This window comes from Anomaloglossus baeobatrachus, chromosome 9 (assembly GCF_048569485.1).
Source record: "Anomaloglossus baeobatrachus isolate aAnoBae1 chromosome 9, aAnoBae1.hap1, whole genome shotgun sequence".
Taxonomy (NCBI): domain Eukaryota; kingdom Metazoa; phylum Chordata; class Amphibia; order Anura; family Aromobatidae; genus Anomaloglossus; species Anomaloglossus baeobatrachus.
In genome coordinates this window covers 82432581-82447441 of record NC_134361.1, presented here as the reverse complement: position 1 = coordinate 82447441, position 14861 = coordinate 82432581, and the positions used below count along the sequence as shown (strand labels likewise).

At 41.0% G+C, this 14861-nt stretch overlaps 1 protein-coding gene across 4 annotated transcripts in view; it reads left to right on the top strand.

Moving 5' to 3' along the window:
- Positions 1-14861, top strand: part of SEPTIN6 (septin 6) — a 139818-nt gene that overhangs the window by 115175 nt on the left and 9782 nt on the right. The window contains exon 10 of one of the 4 annotated variants that reach the window (XM_075323838.1): positions 7654-11966. The exons of 1 other annotated variant lie outside the window; for it this stretch is intronic. In XM_075323838.1, the coding sequence (XP_075179953.1) occupies positions 7654-7678 (25 nt within the window). In that variant the 3' untranslated portion in view covers positions 7679-11966. Of the gene's footprint in view, positions 1-3338; positions 3700-7653; positions 11967-14861 lie in introns of those variants that run through there. 2 more of the 4 variants (XM_075323841.1, XM_075323839.1) reach the window with 2 other exon arrangements.

Genomic DNA, 14861 nt, shown 5'->3' with positions numbered 1-14861 from the left:
TGGTTGGTTTGACAAAGAGTGTAAAGCCGTTCGAAAGACCCTGAGAACAGCCTCAAACAATAAACACAGAGACCCCAACAACCCAGACCTGAGGGAAGCCTATGACACCATACAAAAGCAGTACAAAACCATCCTCAGGAGGAAGAAGCAGAGCTACATCTCTACCAAACTTAGCCAACTCCAAGACGCCCTCCAAGACAACTCCTTCTGGGAAATATGGAGCCACATGGACACAAAGAGCAAGAAAAAGACTGATACCCATATCCAAAATGGCAACATCTGGCTCCAGTACTTCAGAGACCTCTACAAAGACATCCCAAAAGAAGGACTAAGCCAAGAGCAGGAAAACATAACATCAAAACTAAAGGCAATGGAAGAGAAAATCAAAAACTTCCAAAACCCACTGGACACACCAATTACATTACAGGAAGTTGCAGAGAAAATCACTTCCATAAAGTGTAAAAAATCTAGTGGTCTGGATGGAATCCCCCCAGAGATGTTGAAGTACAGCCCACCAGAAATTCAAGCTGCAATGGTTAAACTGTTCAACATTGTGCTGAGTGCTGGCTACTTCCCTCGTACCTGGAACCAAGGACTCATTACACCGATCCACAAGAGTGGGGACAGGTATGACCCTGCCAACTACAGAGGCATATGTGTCAGCAGTAACTTGGGAAAACTGTTCAACAGCATCCTAAACAAAAGGATCATCAGTTTCCTTACCGAGCACAATGTCCTGAGCAAAAGCCAAGCAGGGTTCGTGCCAAACCACCGCACCACGGACCACATCTACACCCTGCACAGTCTCATTCAGAGCCACGTCCACAACACAAAGCATGGGAAGATATACGCCTGCTTTGTAGACTTTAAAAAGGCCTTTGACTCAGTGTGGCACCCGGGCTTGTTCTTAAAAATGCTGGAAAGCGGAATAGGAGGAAAGACCTACGATGTCATCAAAAGCTCCTACACCGAGAACCTCTGCAGCGTGAGTGTGAACGGTAGAAGAACGGCTTATTTCCAGCAGAGCCGAGGAGTCAGACAGGGCTGCAGCCTAAGTCCAACGCTCTTCAATATTTACATCAATGAGCTGGCTGCTGCTCTGGAATCTTCACCTGCTCCAGGTCTCACACTCCATGACGCCCAGGTGAAATTCTTGCTCTATGCAGACGACCTACTGCTGGTGTCACCAACCGAGAAAGGTCTCCAAGACAACCTACAAATTTTGGAGAAATTCAGCTCCACATGGGCACTACCGATCAATCTAAAGAAAACCAACATCATGGTGTTCCAGAAGAGAAAAAGAAGATTTGACCAGCATCCTTCATTTGTCGTAAACGGCTGCACTCTAACAGGAACAGACAAATACACCTACTTGGGCCTGGAAATTCACCAGTCAGGGAGCTTTAAACAAGCCATAGAGACCCTGAAAAACAAGGCCTGCAAAACCTTTTATGCCATCCGAAGGAAATTGTATCATCTGAAGCCACCAGTGAGGGTCTGGCTAAAAATCTTCGATTCCATCATTGCCCCAATCCTCCTGTATGGCAGCGAAGTCTGGGGCCCTCACACTTACCCAGATTGGTCAAGGTGGGATTCCAGCCCAACAGAAATATTCCACCTGGAATTCTGTAAGCACCTTCTCCAGGTCCATCGAAGCACCTCCAACAGCGCCTGTCGAGCTGAGCTGGGCAGATTCCCTCTACACCTAGCAGCTCTGAAGAGGTCACTATCATTTCAGGCTCACCTACAGAGTAGCAATCCAAGCTCCCATCACCACAAAGCTCTGATACATATACGTGGGCCAGATGAACCAGGACCCCTGGCACAGCTCTCCCAAACCCAACTGGACAAAATAACCAATCACAGCAGCCTGACAAGAACCAGAATCAGGAAGATGGTAGACGAGGGCCAGGAGAGGTATGTCAGTGACTGGAGGACCGACATCAACACCTCACAGAAACTGACCACGTACCAGAGTCTACAGAGAGACTACAGACTGGCCCCGTATCTGGAGAAAATCCCGGACCCCAGAGACCGCAGGACCCTGAGCCGATATAGACTCAGTGCCCACAGTCTAGCCATCGAATCCGGTCGACACAAGCAGAGCTACAAGCCAAGGGAGGACAGACTGTGCCAACACTGTGACCTGGAGGCCCTGGAGGATGAAACCCACTTCCTGCTACACTGCACCAAGTACTCAACAGTGAGGGACACTCACTTCAGGAGACTCTCCCATCTCTTCCCGGATTTCAGCTCCATGAAGGAGGAAGAGAAAATATATATCCTGCTGGGGGAAGAAGAGAGCGCAGTGGAGATAGCAGCGCGGTATGTGAGCGAATGTCATAGACTTCGAGAAAGAGAACTATGATAAGCCATGGACTTCCATAGCCCCCCATCCCAGATGTGGCCCCCCAATCCCCACCCTGGATATGCCCCATCCACCGTTACCACAGTCCCCACCGTAGATATGCCCCATCATAAGCCATGGACTTCCATAGCCCCCATCCTAGAAGTGCCCCCACAGTCCCCACCCTGGATGTGCCCCATCCATCCTTCCTACAATCCCCACCCACCATCCCCACAGCCCCAGGCCCTAATGTACACTTGCTTTGGCAAAACTAATTTGTATTTGGTCCTGCCAATAAAGCTTATTTGATTTGATTTGATTTGATTTGATTTATATATATATATGTATATGTATATGTGTATATATATATATATATATATATATATATGTATATATGTATATATGTATATATATATATATATATATATATATATATATATATATATATATATATATATATAGTGTATATATATATGTATATATAATATACATACACACACACACATATATATTATAATTATATATGTATGTGTGTATATATGTGTGTGGTGAGAGAGATATATATGTGTATAATTAATAATATTTTAGACTGTTCATAAATGTAGTGTAGTATACTCTGAGAGTTGGTAGGGATGATTGCAAATAAGTTATAATACTTAGTATGCTAGTATTTCTAGAAAAAAAAAAAAAAAAAAAAGCAATTACTGATCGACTACAGCCCCTGAAAAAAAGTACACTATTTCATTTGCTACTTCAATGTGCACGCCAAATTTAATGTGTTGTAGGAGGCCACCTTGTGGTAAATCTGTGTTATCGCAGCTGTAACACATGCCCCCTACAATTCCAAATATGCGATTTTGTATTCTTTTGAAGCAATATCTTTAAAATCCATTTCAGCCATCTCTACATTGCATGCTTTCTGTGCTAACTTTTAGGATTCATCTTTTGATCATGACATAATGTATTTATTTAATTTCTGTTTTGTTCACAGTTCTGGATTCCTGTAATGCACATGCCTGTGGCACATTGCATTGATCCCACCCCTCCTTCATGTTCCTTCCTCATATCATCTGTTCCCAAACCATCACCATCTTTTTCTTTGCATGAATTCTTGACAGCTTATAGAAGACTTCATTTCATGAGTTGTACAAGGACTGGCATGAGCACCTGCCATGTTTCATTATTTTGTTGTGTTGCATGTACTGCTAATAAATCCATTTTAATCATTCTCCACTGACATCCAGACTTTTTACCTCTGTATTGTTAACCGTCTATATTAGTTCTACTAAAATATTTTGTATTTTTGTTTTGTCTTCTGTTTTCTATAATAGTTATATTTTTTGATCATCAGGAATTTTTGTACACTCAAAAAGAACCATGGTGCAATATAAGTATAGTAAATTGTGCAGCAATCACTGTTGTCACTAGTTTGTTATTTAGTTTACTTTGTGGGTATCAAATTTGTGCAATTTACATGCAAATAAATTCTACATCTTCTGCCCAAATCATTGAAAACTTTCCTAAATTGCGGTTGACATACTGATTTTAAAATTAAAAAGGCATGCTCAATTTTTCTTAATTGTAAATGTACTAGAACAGTAATGAAATGAATACTAAACAAAATAGAAATGTTCACCTCCGGAAATGCTATTCACGTTCACAATCATAAGTTGCTTGTTAATGGCATTTAATCATTCCTGGCTGGCTTAAATGAGCAGCAGCTACAGGGAGAAAGTGACGTTATATTCTTCCTGCAGCCGCTCTCTTCCAATCATCGATGTAATCAGTTAATGCTCACTATACTATGAGCAGGCTGTGATAACACTCTGGCACTTTAATCGACAGCCTGCCCCACACACACATGCTGCAGAGTAGGTTGTCAATCAATGTGCAGGTAAAGTGTTTCTGGATGTGGCAGGTTCCCTTTAAAGAATTGGTCTCAAATTAAGACTGATTTTCATCCTAAATGACTGTTTATTGTAATAATAAAATAGCTTTTTTTAATCTGCTTTAATGAAAGTCCATATTGTCCCCCCCTCTAATCTAACTGCTTTATTTTTTCTTTTTACCTACTTTCTATTTGACATTTCGTTTGAGAATCCCTGCGCATAGTATTCTACTCAAATGAGTCGTCATCAGGGGTCAAAAGTGGTGGTCACTTCTGAAGCCTCTGTCCTCTGTCTTGAAATGAAGTGTCGTCCATATCCGGGGCTGCGCTCTTCCCTGTTGTACAGGGGAAAACATGGGTTGTCTATTCTGATGTATGCTCATTAGGATCTTGTCACTGTGATATTCTCAGTGCACAGTGACAGTGCGCTCCCTCGCCGACTCTTTTTAGAAGTGACAAGCTGGCTGGCAAAAGTGCATCATTAGTCACTTTTGGGGTGGGTCTGGTCCCTGCTCTCCCTGTCATCCGTGTTATTTGTCTACGATGCACACTGACAGCGCTCTCTGGCTACCGGCTTGTTATGTCTAATTAGAGTTGACAAGCGAGTGCACGGTCACTGTGCACTGAGAAGAATATTGCAAAGTAGCAAGATCCTACCAAGCTTATGTTGAAATGACAACCGCCACCTGATCTGTAGAGCAGGGACTAGTCCAGCTCCTGAAAGAGATGTGATTATTGACACTTTATTTCAGGATTGGGACAGAGGCGGTGGCAGTGACCGCAGCCTCTGCTCCCTGCTGAAGTCCCATTTGAGTATCCCAACATGCACTGGGAATTCTCAAACAGATTATCAAGGAGAAAGTAGGGAAAAATAGAGCAGCGTAGTGAGGGAACAAAAGGTGTTTTCTTTGTTTTTGTTTTTTTTTTTAATTAAAGCCTATTAGAAAATCTATGTCATTTATTACAATAAATAGTCATTTAGGATCAAAATCATTATTTGTCTCAGATCACCCATTAGGGTTCTTTCTGACGTCTTTGCAACACTGTCTGTGCACAGACCAGAATGCATGGACTGGCTGCTGCTCTCCTGACGTGAGCGTGACAGCTTCATATATTTCTATGAGACTGCCACGTTCGGTACTGGACACCTGTAGCCAGTCCATGCACAGACCACAATACAACAGACCTGGCCATGAGTCTCCAGCCACATAAAAATATATGAAGCTGTCACGCTTTGGTTGGGAGTGCCATGACAAGTCTGGGCATGCTGCTCTGTGCACGGACCGTGTTGCACGGATGTTTCAAAGAACCCTAAAAGATATCTTGCTGTTTTGTATATGTAGATCCTGTGCAGAGCAATGTGTCACCTTGACTATAAATGAGCTATATCTAGTCTAATCCGTAAGTCAAGTGTAAAGATACAAGATACATATAAGTGTAAAGGCCGCTTTACACGCAACGACATCGCTAACGAGATATCGCTGGGGTCACGGAATTCGTGACGCACATCCGACCTCGTTAGCGATGTCGTTGCGTGTGACGCCTATGAACGACCGCTAACTATCCGAAAAATGGCAAAAATCGTAGATTGTTGACACGTCGTTCCTTTCCCAATATCGTTGATCTTCTTGGACGCTGGTTGTTTGTCGTTCCTGAGGCAGCACACATCGATACGTGTGACACCCCGGGAATGACTAACAGCGTTCCTGCGTCCTCCGGCAACGAGGTTGGAGTGACGTTAATGCGGCTGCTCTCCTCCCCTCCGCTTCTATTGTTTGGCCCGCTGTGTGACGTCACTGTGATGCCACACAAACCTCCCCCTTAAAAGAGTTTGTTCGCCGGCCACAGCAACGTCGCTAGGAAGGTATGTGCGTGTGACGCGTACTAGTGATATTGTTCACCATGGGCAGTTATTTGCCCGTGACGCACAAACGACGGGGGCGGGTGCAATCGCTAGCGATGTCGCAGCGTGTAAAGCTGCCTTAAGAGTGATGGAAACTGTTGATTTTGAAATTTGTATTAATGTGTGGCCAATATCTCTTGTTGTCAGAGACTTCTTCCCCTACTCCCCCTGAGTCCACTTGCACTCTAGGTAAGCCTTTGGATGACTATTGAAGGTATATTTCTACCCTTCCTTCATCCTTTTCCTATTAACCTACTATCAAATTGAGTCCTAAGGAAAGGATAACAAAACCCCAGGATCAGACTGAACACAGAATTAAGTTGTAATCTGTAACCATGGGACCATTCAATCAATTATATTGTCCTGTTCAAGGACCACCCTCCTAGAAAGTCATTGATACTAAATGTTTGGGTGTTTTTCCCAAAAAGGTCTTTTGAAAGCGTACTTAGCAAAGGAAATGACTGGCTTTAGGCAGCTTCCCCAGCAATAATGTTTCTTAAAGGGAATCTGTCAGCAGGTTTTTGCTACCTCCTCTGAGAGCAGCATGATGTAGGCAAATAGGCCTTGAGTTCAATGTCACTTATATTTCTGTGTGCAGCTGTTCTGACACAGTGGAAGATTTTAGATTTTGTATGTAGCAGAGCTGGGAGAGCTGCCCCCACCCACACAGGCTTTCAGTGTACATTTCCATAGACAGAAGCTGCTAATCACAGAGGAGGGCAGAGTTGGGCTAGAGCTCATGTGTTGCTGAGACCCACTAATGATAAAGAGAAGAGGTTTAAGCTAACATTGCAAGTAAACAAAAAAAAAAGAAGACTGTGAGATAAGAGGTAGGGATGAAGTCTCTGTTTTAACTATTGCAGCATGCTGTCTTCAGGTTACATTGCAGAAACCTGCTGACAGTCCTTTTAATAACCCCTTTGATTATTGTGTAATGAATGGCTGCTAATGTGACACCCTATGTTTAGGTTTATTGTTGGTGTGACTGACAGAATTGATCTAAATGGTTTGTTCAGGATAAGAATTTGTTGGGTTGTTTTTTGTTTTGTTTTTTTGTAGTATCCATGCCACTCATGTCCTTAACTGGAATCTGGACAATCCCTTTAAGGGAAACTTGTCAGTGCCTTTTTAAGTGATTGTTCCCCAATAAAAAAAAGATACAATTTTTTTTTAGAGATGCAAAAATGTGCATGAGAAATCTAGTATAGAAGCCATATGCAAATTGTCTGGAAGTGCACTGGGGGCGATTACATGACTACTTGCACTTTGTTTGCTTTGCATATGGCTTCTACACTAGTTTTCTCATGGTTAATACATCAGATCTTTACAAAAAAGGTATTTTTTTTTTATTGGAGGACAAGCACCTACACAACCATACATCTACTTGCATATGTAAAAAAAATTTCCCTTTTAAATAAACATGCTTTGTTTTGTGCGTGTTCTTCATTTTGGATTTTGTCAAGAATTGTTTGTATGCAATAATTGTTCTATTACATTTTTTTTTCTTCTTTCCAGTAACCCTTGGCTGTGCACTGAGTAATATTACTACTATGATGGAAGATACCTTCCTAAAATTGCACCTATGTCTTATGAATCACATTAATATTACTATGCTCTTACGGTCGTTATTTGTCAATTTTTGCTCAGAGATCATTTGAAAACGATTAACTGTTGCTGTGTGAGAAGTATTAGGGCCGTATCACACATCCGGCATTTTGCCGGATCCAGCACACTCCAGTACAGTGTATACGGTACAATGGCATCGCAGCAACCTCCGGTCACATGCTGTCATGTGACCGGAGCTTGCCGCAATGCCATTGTACAGTATTAACACTGTACTGGAGTGTGCTGGATCTGGCAATCCGACAAAATACCGGATGTTGTGAAACGGCCCTTAGTCGTGTGATGGGTTCTCTAGTTTTAACATTTTCTAATGTGTGATTTTGCTCTTCAGAAAACTGCACTAGCATAGATAACTGCTTGTGCTTTGTAATGTGTGGGACTGCCCGAGTCAACTGAAAAGGCTTCTGTGGTTAGGCTGGGGGGTACCAAAGCAATTTTCTGAGAAAATGTTAAAATTCAGGGAACCCTTTTGTTTAGTGTTTCGACAAGTTAAGAATATGTTGTGAGGTTTTCTGTGGTGCTTCTGCCGACCGCATAAAGTAGTAACAGACACCCGTATTCTAGCACTGGATCTCTTTTTTTATTTATTTTTTTTCCTCTTGTAGTTTTTTTCCTAAAACTTTTTAGTTATCGGCTTTGGAGTCCTTCATACAATGAGCTGTAGCTTCTCCCCACCATTGATAGGTTTATCCCATACTGTGCAAAGGCAAAACACCAGTCATTCAGTGGGTGTCGGGAGCCGCAGCTCATGAATATTGAGGACTCCTTAGTGGACTCTTGAGCTCAGCTGCTGCCAATTTAGCTATTTTATAAAAAAATGTCTGGGGGAATCTAATACGGTGCTGAAATAAGTGTTGCTGTTGTGACTTTATGCTGCCAGCAGATAAATCAGTATAGACCTGGTGACATATTCACTTTAAAGAGGACATGTCACCAGATTAATAGTGTTACGCTCTTACACTTATCTAAAACATGTTGGCTGCTCTCCTGAGTATTCCAGGAAGGACGAGTTGTACTGTTGCATGATAAATTCATTCTGCCACATATTGTACTGGAAAACGGGGGGAAAAAATTCCAAGTATGGTGAAACTACCAATTCCACAATCATTTTTGGGATTTTTTTTTTATTTACCATGTTCACTGTATGATAAAACTGACCTGGCATTATGATTCTCCAGATCAGTATGAGTTCATAGATGCCAAACATGTATAGTTTTTATTTTTATTAATGTGGTGAAATTTTTTTTTTAGACATTTGTAAAAAAAAAAATAAAAAAAAAATAATGCACTTTTGTTGCCATTTTCCAAGACCCGTAACGTTTTTCATGATATGTGGCTCAGTGACTGCTTAATTTCTGAGCCCCGAGCTGACATTTTAATTATACAATTTTTGGTTCTGTACAATGTTTTAGTCCCCCCCCCTGGTTTTGGCAACCAACAAAATGTACTGTAATTCTGGCGTTTTGATTTTTTTTCTCGTAGTTCTGTTTACTGATCAGATTAATTTATTTTATATTTTAATCGGCATTTCTGAACTTGTCAATACCAAGTGTGTATTTTTTTATTTTTTATTTTCAGTGGGGCAAATGGGAAGTGGTATAAACTATATTTTTTATTTTGTGTTTTGGGGGGGGGGGTTACACTTTGATATTCCTCTGAAAAGCAGGAGTGCTGATCTCCTGTGAATGCTGGCGCTCATAGGCACTACATCATGATAGTGACGGGTCATCAGCTGACCCCTGGCTGTCATTACAACCCATCAATACCCTGTGATCACGTCATGTGGCTGCGGATGGGGGCGGGAAATGATTTGCTCCCCGCTGTTGCACCTGTTAACTAGTTTAATCCCGCAGTCAATCTCTGACAATGGGATTGAACTACTTAACTGGTGCAGATTGCTCTCTAATCCATCTTCCCCTTCCCCTGTTAGCTGAACATATCAGCTGATTAGACCATTCAACATGTACAGGATAACAGGCAGGCTTGCAGTGCGTGCCCTCATTAAAGGGACAGATATGGCCTATGACACACCTGTACATCAGGTCGTGAAGCGGTTAAATCTGCCATACAGTTCCTGAGATATGGGCTTATTTATTTAATGCTGAATTTTATGATCTTTACCAAGGGGTGTAGCCTATGGGATTATCTGGGGTGTGTCCTTGAGCTGCTCTGCAAAATTACTTTGTGAGCCACGCCCCTAATAGATTAAAACGTATCAGTAAATACAAAGGGCCATATTGGATATTAGTTTTAAATAATTAATAAAATACTCAGGGGAGCAGTCGGAACAAAAGAAGAGCAAACACTGTCCACTTTTGACCTGCTGACAGGTCCTCTTTAAGATATTTATGTTTAAAGTTGAAATTTTTTTTTTATTACTTAAATGTTGGTATTTTATCTTTGTGTATAGATTTTGTATGTAAATGTTCTCTTTCTACTCAAGTGAAACCTAATGCATTATTTAACGGCTGTCCGCTGAAATACATTTTTATTCCCTTAATGCAGCTAAAATGAATAAGGATGCAGCTTCTCTCTAGGTTGCTGCAATAGATACAGATTTGTCTGTCTTTGTTTCTACACCTTCTATGCAAACCTGTGTGCCTCCGTGGTACAGACAACCACAAGCCTCATATAGTCTGCTCCTGGAGACTGGAGACTGCCTCTGTTGGCTGCCCTACCAAGTGTACACAGAAAGAAATGGAAGAATGTAGAAGACTAAGGCTATGTGCGTACGCTGCGTTTTTTGCCGTGTTTTTATGCGTTTTTCGGGTGCGTTTATGGTCTAAAAACTGCATGACTTTGCTCCGCCAGCAAAGTTTGAGTTTTCAATTGTGCTGTCCGCCCAGTGCTTTTTTTTTTTTTTTTAGCTGCGTTTTTTTGCTGACCACAAAGATGCAGTATGTCAATTCTTTTTGCGTTTTTCTCTGCGTTTTTCACCCATTGAATGTATTAGAAAAACGCAACAAACAAATGCAGCAAAACACATAAACCAACCCGCATGCGTTTTTTTTAAAGCTTTTTTGCTGTGGGTGCGTTTATGTACGTTTTTTGGGGCCAAAAATGCACAAAAATGCTGCATCTTTGTGGTCAGAAAAAAAGCAGTGTGCGCACATAGCATAAAAGCCTCATTCACACTTCAGTATTTTGCCAGTATTTTCCTAAACCAGGAGTGTCTCCAAAACAAAGAACAAGTGCCAATCTTTCAATGATAGTGGGGGTTTTTGTAAGTTCCTCTTCTGGCTTTAGCATCCAGACACTGATGTCAAATAGATGTGTGAATGAAGCCCAACAAGTGGAATTTGCTTGTTGTCTGTTATCAGGAGGGACATAGACTGCATAGGGCTCTAGAAACAATCAGTAGGAAAATACTTTTTGCAAACTTCCTTTTTTTTGCTCCGTGTCGACATCGCTTCTTTCGAGCCACTCTGTCGAAATGATAATCAACAGCCGGCTTCCTGCAGTTTGGCTGCGGGGAGCCAGCTGTCGATCAATAGGACATCGGCAATCCCACCCTTGACGATGGAGCAGAGTGGAAAAGAAGCGGCTGCTCTGTTGACGTCATGTCAGTGGAAGAGGCTAGATTGCCAGCAGGAGCGGTTTGTTACTACTGTTTGCTGGAAGAGATCGGATCCCGGCACAACGGGCAAGTAGTTGGCAATTACGTGCCTGTTAATGCTTAGACACAGTGTAAAAGAGAATGTCCTGGATAACCCCTTTATCCTATTGTAACGGAGTTGCTTCACTGTGCCGCTATCCCTTCTCCTGATGATATCACTGCATAGTATCAATATAACATCTGACCATTACTGGTATTAGCTCATAAGGGGGGTCCCTGAGAGGTGCAAATGTCTTGATAAATTTATTAACCTGAAAGGGATAAAACCTTTTGATGCTGAAGGAAAAAACAAAAAGTTGACCATGACCTGACCTTCCTAAAGCGAGGATCCATTTTTCCCACAGATATTTAATCACTTGCCTTGTTAATGTATACTCAACCAGTTAACAAGTATTTCAGCGGTATAACCCTTATTTATTTTTAGTCTTCTACCGTTTTCCTGGTCTTACCAATTAAGGAAAAATTGACCCATTTTTGCTGTCTGCCTTTTTCTACCAGTATATTTGTGTATGTATTTGTATTTTTTATGTCATGTTATGTCATTGTTTTTGTCTGAGATTACTGAAAAATAAAATGTGTTCAGATCAGCGAGGTTGGGTTAGTCCCATTTATTACTTTTTGGATGCTAAATGTTAATGTTTTAAAATTGATGACTCGCCAACAGTCTTGAAAAATCAAAAGTATGAATTATTACATGGAAACACCATGAATGGGGTCTCACGGAGGAATGATTATTACTGTAGGTTAAAAACAAGAACTGTAGATCACTACATTGCAAATCTTATACAAGCCGTACCCCATCCCTACAGACTCCACTAAGAAGCATGGAGACTATTTAGAATGAAATATTTTACCACCATGTAATCTTAAGCCGAATTTACAATGCTCTTCTGCCTAGAAGCCTTGAAGAGTGAGCGGACAGCACTGGTATTGACTTGGCACCAATATACAATTAGCACCTTGGCTTTGCCTATTGGTGGCTGTAACTAGCCAGAATGTTGTTAAAAAATGACTCTGCTGGGGTTTTATAGGGGAAAAAAAAGCTCCCAGGGGGTAATTTCTTATAAATTGTATATTTAAAAAACATTCACTTTAAACCATATAAGCCTTTTGTGCCCAAACCGCAAAGTTCATGTCCCCTTACTCCCTCAATTATTACGTGTTCAGCTTTAACAAGTGTGCAAATTGGTTTTTCTCCTTCTGGAGCAGATCTATCTTACATTAGAGGAGCTAGACAAAATGATTTGCGTAATAAGTAGAGTTAAGCGAGTATCGAAATATTTGTTTTCCCGATGCTCGTAATGAGTACTGTGTACTACTCCCCGTATTCGTTCCGAACAGCGAGTACAATACATGTCAATGGGAAATGAGAATAATTTTCTGCCGGACTCCAGCGAAAATTACTCGCATTTCCCATTGACTCGCATTGTACTCGCTGTTCGGAACAAATATGGGAGTAGTACATATTACTCGTTACGATTATCGCGAACACGAATATTTCGATACTCGCTCAACTCTATTAATAAGAAATGACTTGCTTTCTTCTGAAAATTGTAAATACTGAGCTACAGGAGGTAAAGGTTGGAACATTGCTTCATGAATGGTCTCCTAAGTGCGTCATATGATGTTTTAAAGACTTTGCCCTATTTCCTATACATCAAGATCCAGAGGGTGAATGGCCCTTAAAGAGCTCCCACCAAATAAAAAAACAAACAAACAAACAACAAGATTTACCTACAGATATGGGGTTAATCTGAAGGTTAACCGTGCTCTAAAGCTTTACAGCCGAAACATAGAAATTCCGGGCACTAGGGGGAAATTAACTTTATTCCTCTGGCTTTCAGTCATAGAGGTGCAGCTTCAATTCACCACTCAGTACAGTGAGGAATGGCTGTAACTAAACCTCACCACTGACTGACAGTTGATTCTGCAGTGCATCAGTTCAGATCTGGCGGTCAGACTGAAGCGGAGCCTCTATGACTGAAAGCTGGACGCTGTCAGGATGAATAAAGTTAATTTCCTCCCAGTAGCCGCACTTTCAAATGCAGTGGCCACACACCTTTAGAACACCATTAACCTGTAGATTCACCTAATAACTGCAGGTTAATATAAATATTTTTACATGGCAGGTTCCGTTAAAGTAATCGCACCAGTTAAGTGATGGCCTAAAAGTTTTATGAACCAATGGGTCACACGTGTAGTCACTGGCTGTAACTGGTATTACCAGGGATGCAACTCCATAAATAAGTGCATCCAAGTGATACTGCCATGTCATTATTTTATAGAATAGTTCTGCAATTAATGTTGAAAATTAAGTTCCAAATTGTAATCCTTATTTATCTGCTGATTGCAGCTCTTCATTTGAATGAAGCTACAGTGAAATTTATAGTGGTTGAGCCAATCTGCATTCGGTCCTGAATAAGACATTCATTGGAGCATTTCTGGAACTGAGATTGCGCCTTGTTCACTTCAACCATGATATTTGATCAGTCAAGTCAGTTTCTTCTCTCATGGATATTTTTTTTTTAGATTTCCCAAGTAACTGAAGCCATTTGTAAGATTAAAAAAAAGTGTTGGTGGGAAAAATTTGAATGTCTAGTCAATGATTATTCTACAACAAACTTGTTAGAATGTAACCAGATGTCCTCCATTTCCTAGCCATCAAAATACTATTGAGGACTTAAAGGAACCTTGCTATTACCATCTTTTCAGTTAACCATTAAAAGGTATCAACGACTCAGTTCTTTTAAACAATTTTTTTTGTATTATTGGAGTTAACACTTTTCTAAGATTTGATATGGCCGACAACTAAAAATGTTTCTTTCTCAAAAAATATCAGCTGGAACAATTCATATCTATTTCCAAAAAATAATGATGGAAACTACAGTCATCAAAAACAGTATAGTTATGTGTCAGATGTGTTTCGGGACGTTCTTCAGCTGCCCCATTCATCTGAGTGTGGTTTTTAAAAATTCATTGTTGCTGAAACAAACCCAGTCGTGGATATGGAATAGTTTTGCAACTAATTCATAATTTATAAACTATACATTAGCACAAACTCTATAATTCCATTTGTGTACGTCTAGAATCAATTAACTGAATATCTTACACTCTTACACAGCGACACAGCTGTACAGAAACACATGGACCGCACAGCCAAAAACTATACGTCTATCTACTGCCGGTAGGCAAAAATGTATACACCTGAATATGAGGTGCTTGGTTTAACATTCTGATCAGACTGTATGAAGCCCCCAGCCACGTCACAGTGAACCTCTTAGTGGGCCCCTAACTTTTTGAAGGCTTAGGCCCTGTGCGCACACTGTGGTTTTTGCTGCAGAAAAGGTGCGGTTTTTGTTCATAACCTTCCTGCAGTCCTTCCCCCAACAAAATCTATGGAAAATCCAAAATGCTGTGCGCACACTGCGTTTTTTTTTTTTTTTTCCCCCTACAGCTTTTAATGCAGAATTTCTGCAGCAAAAAG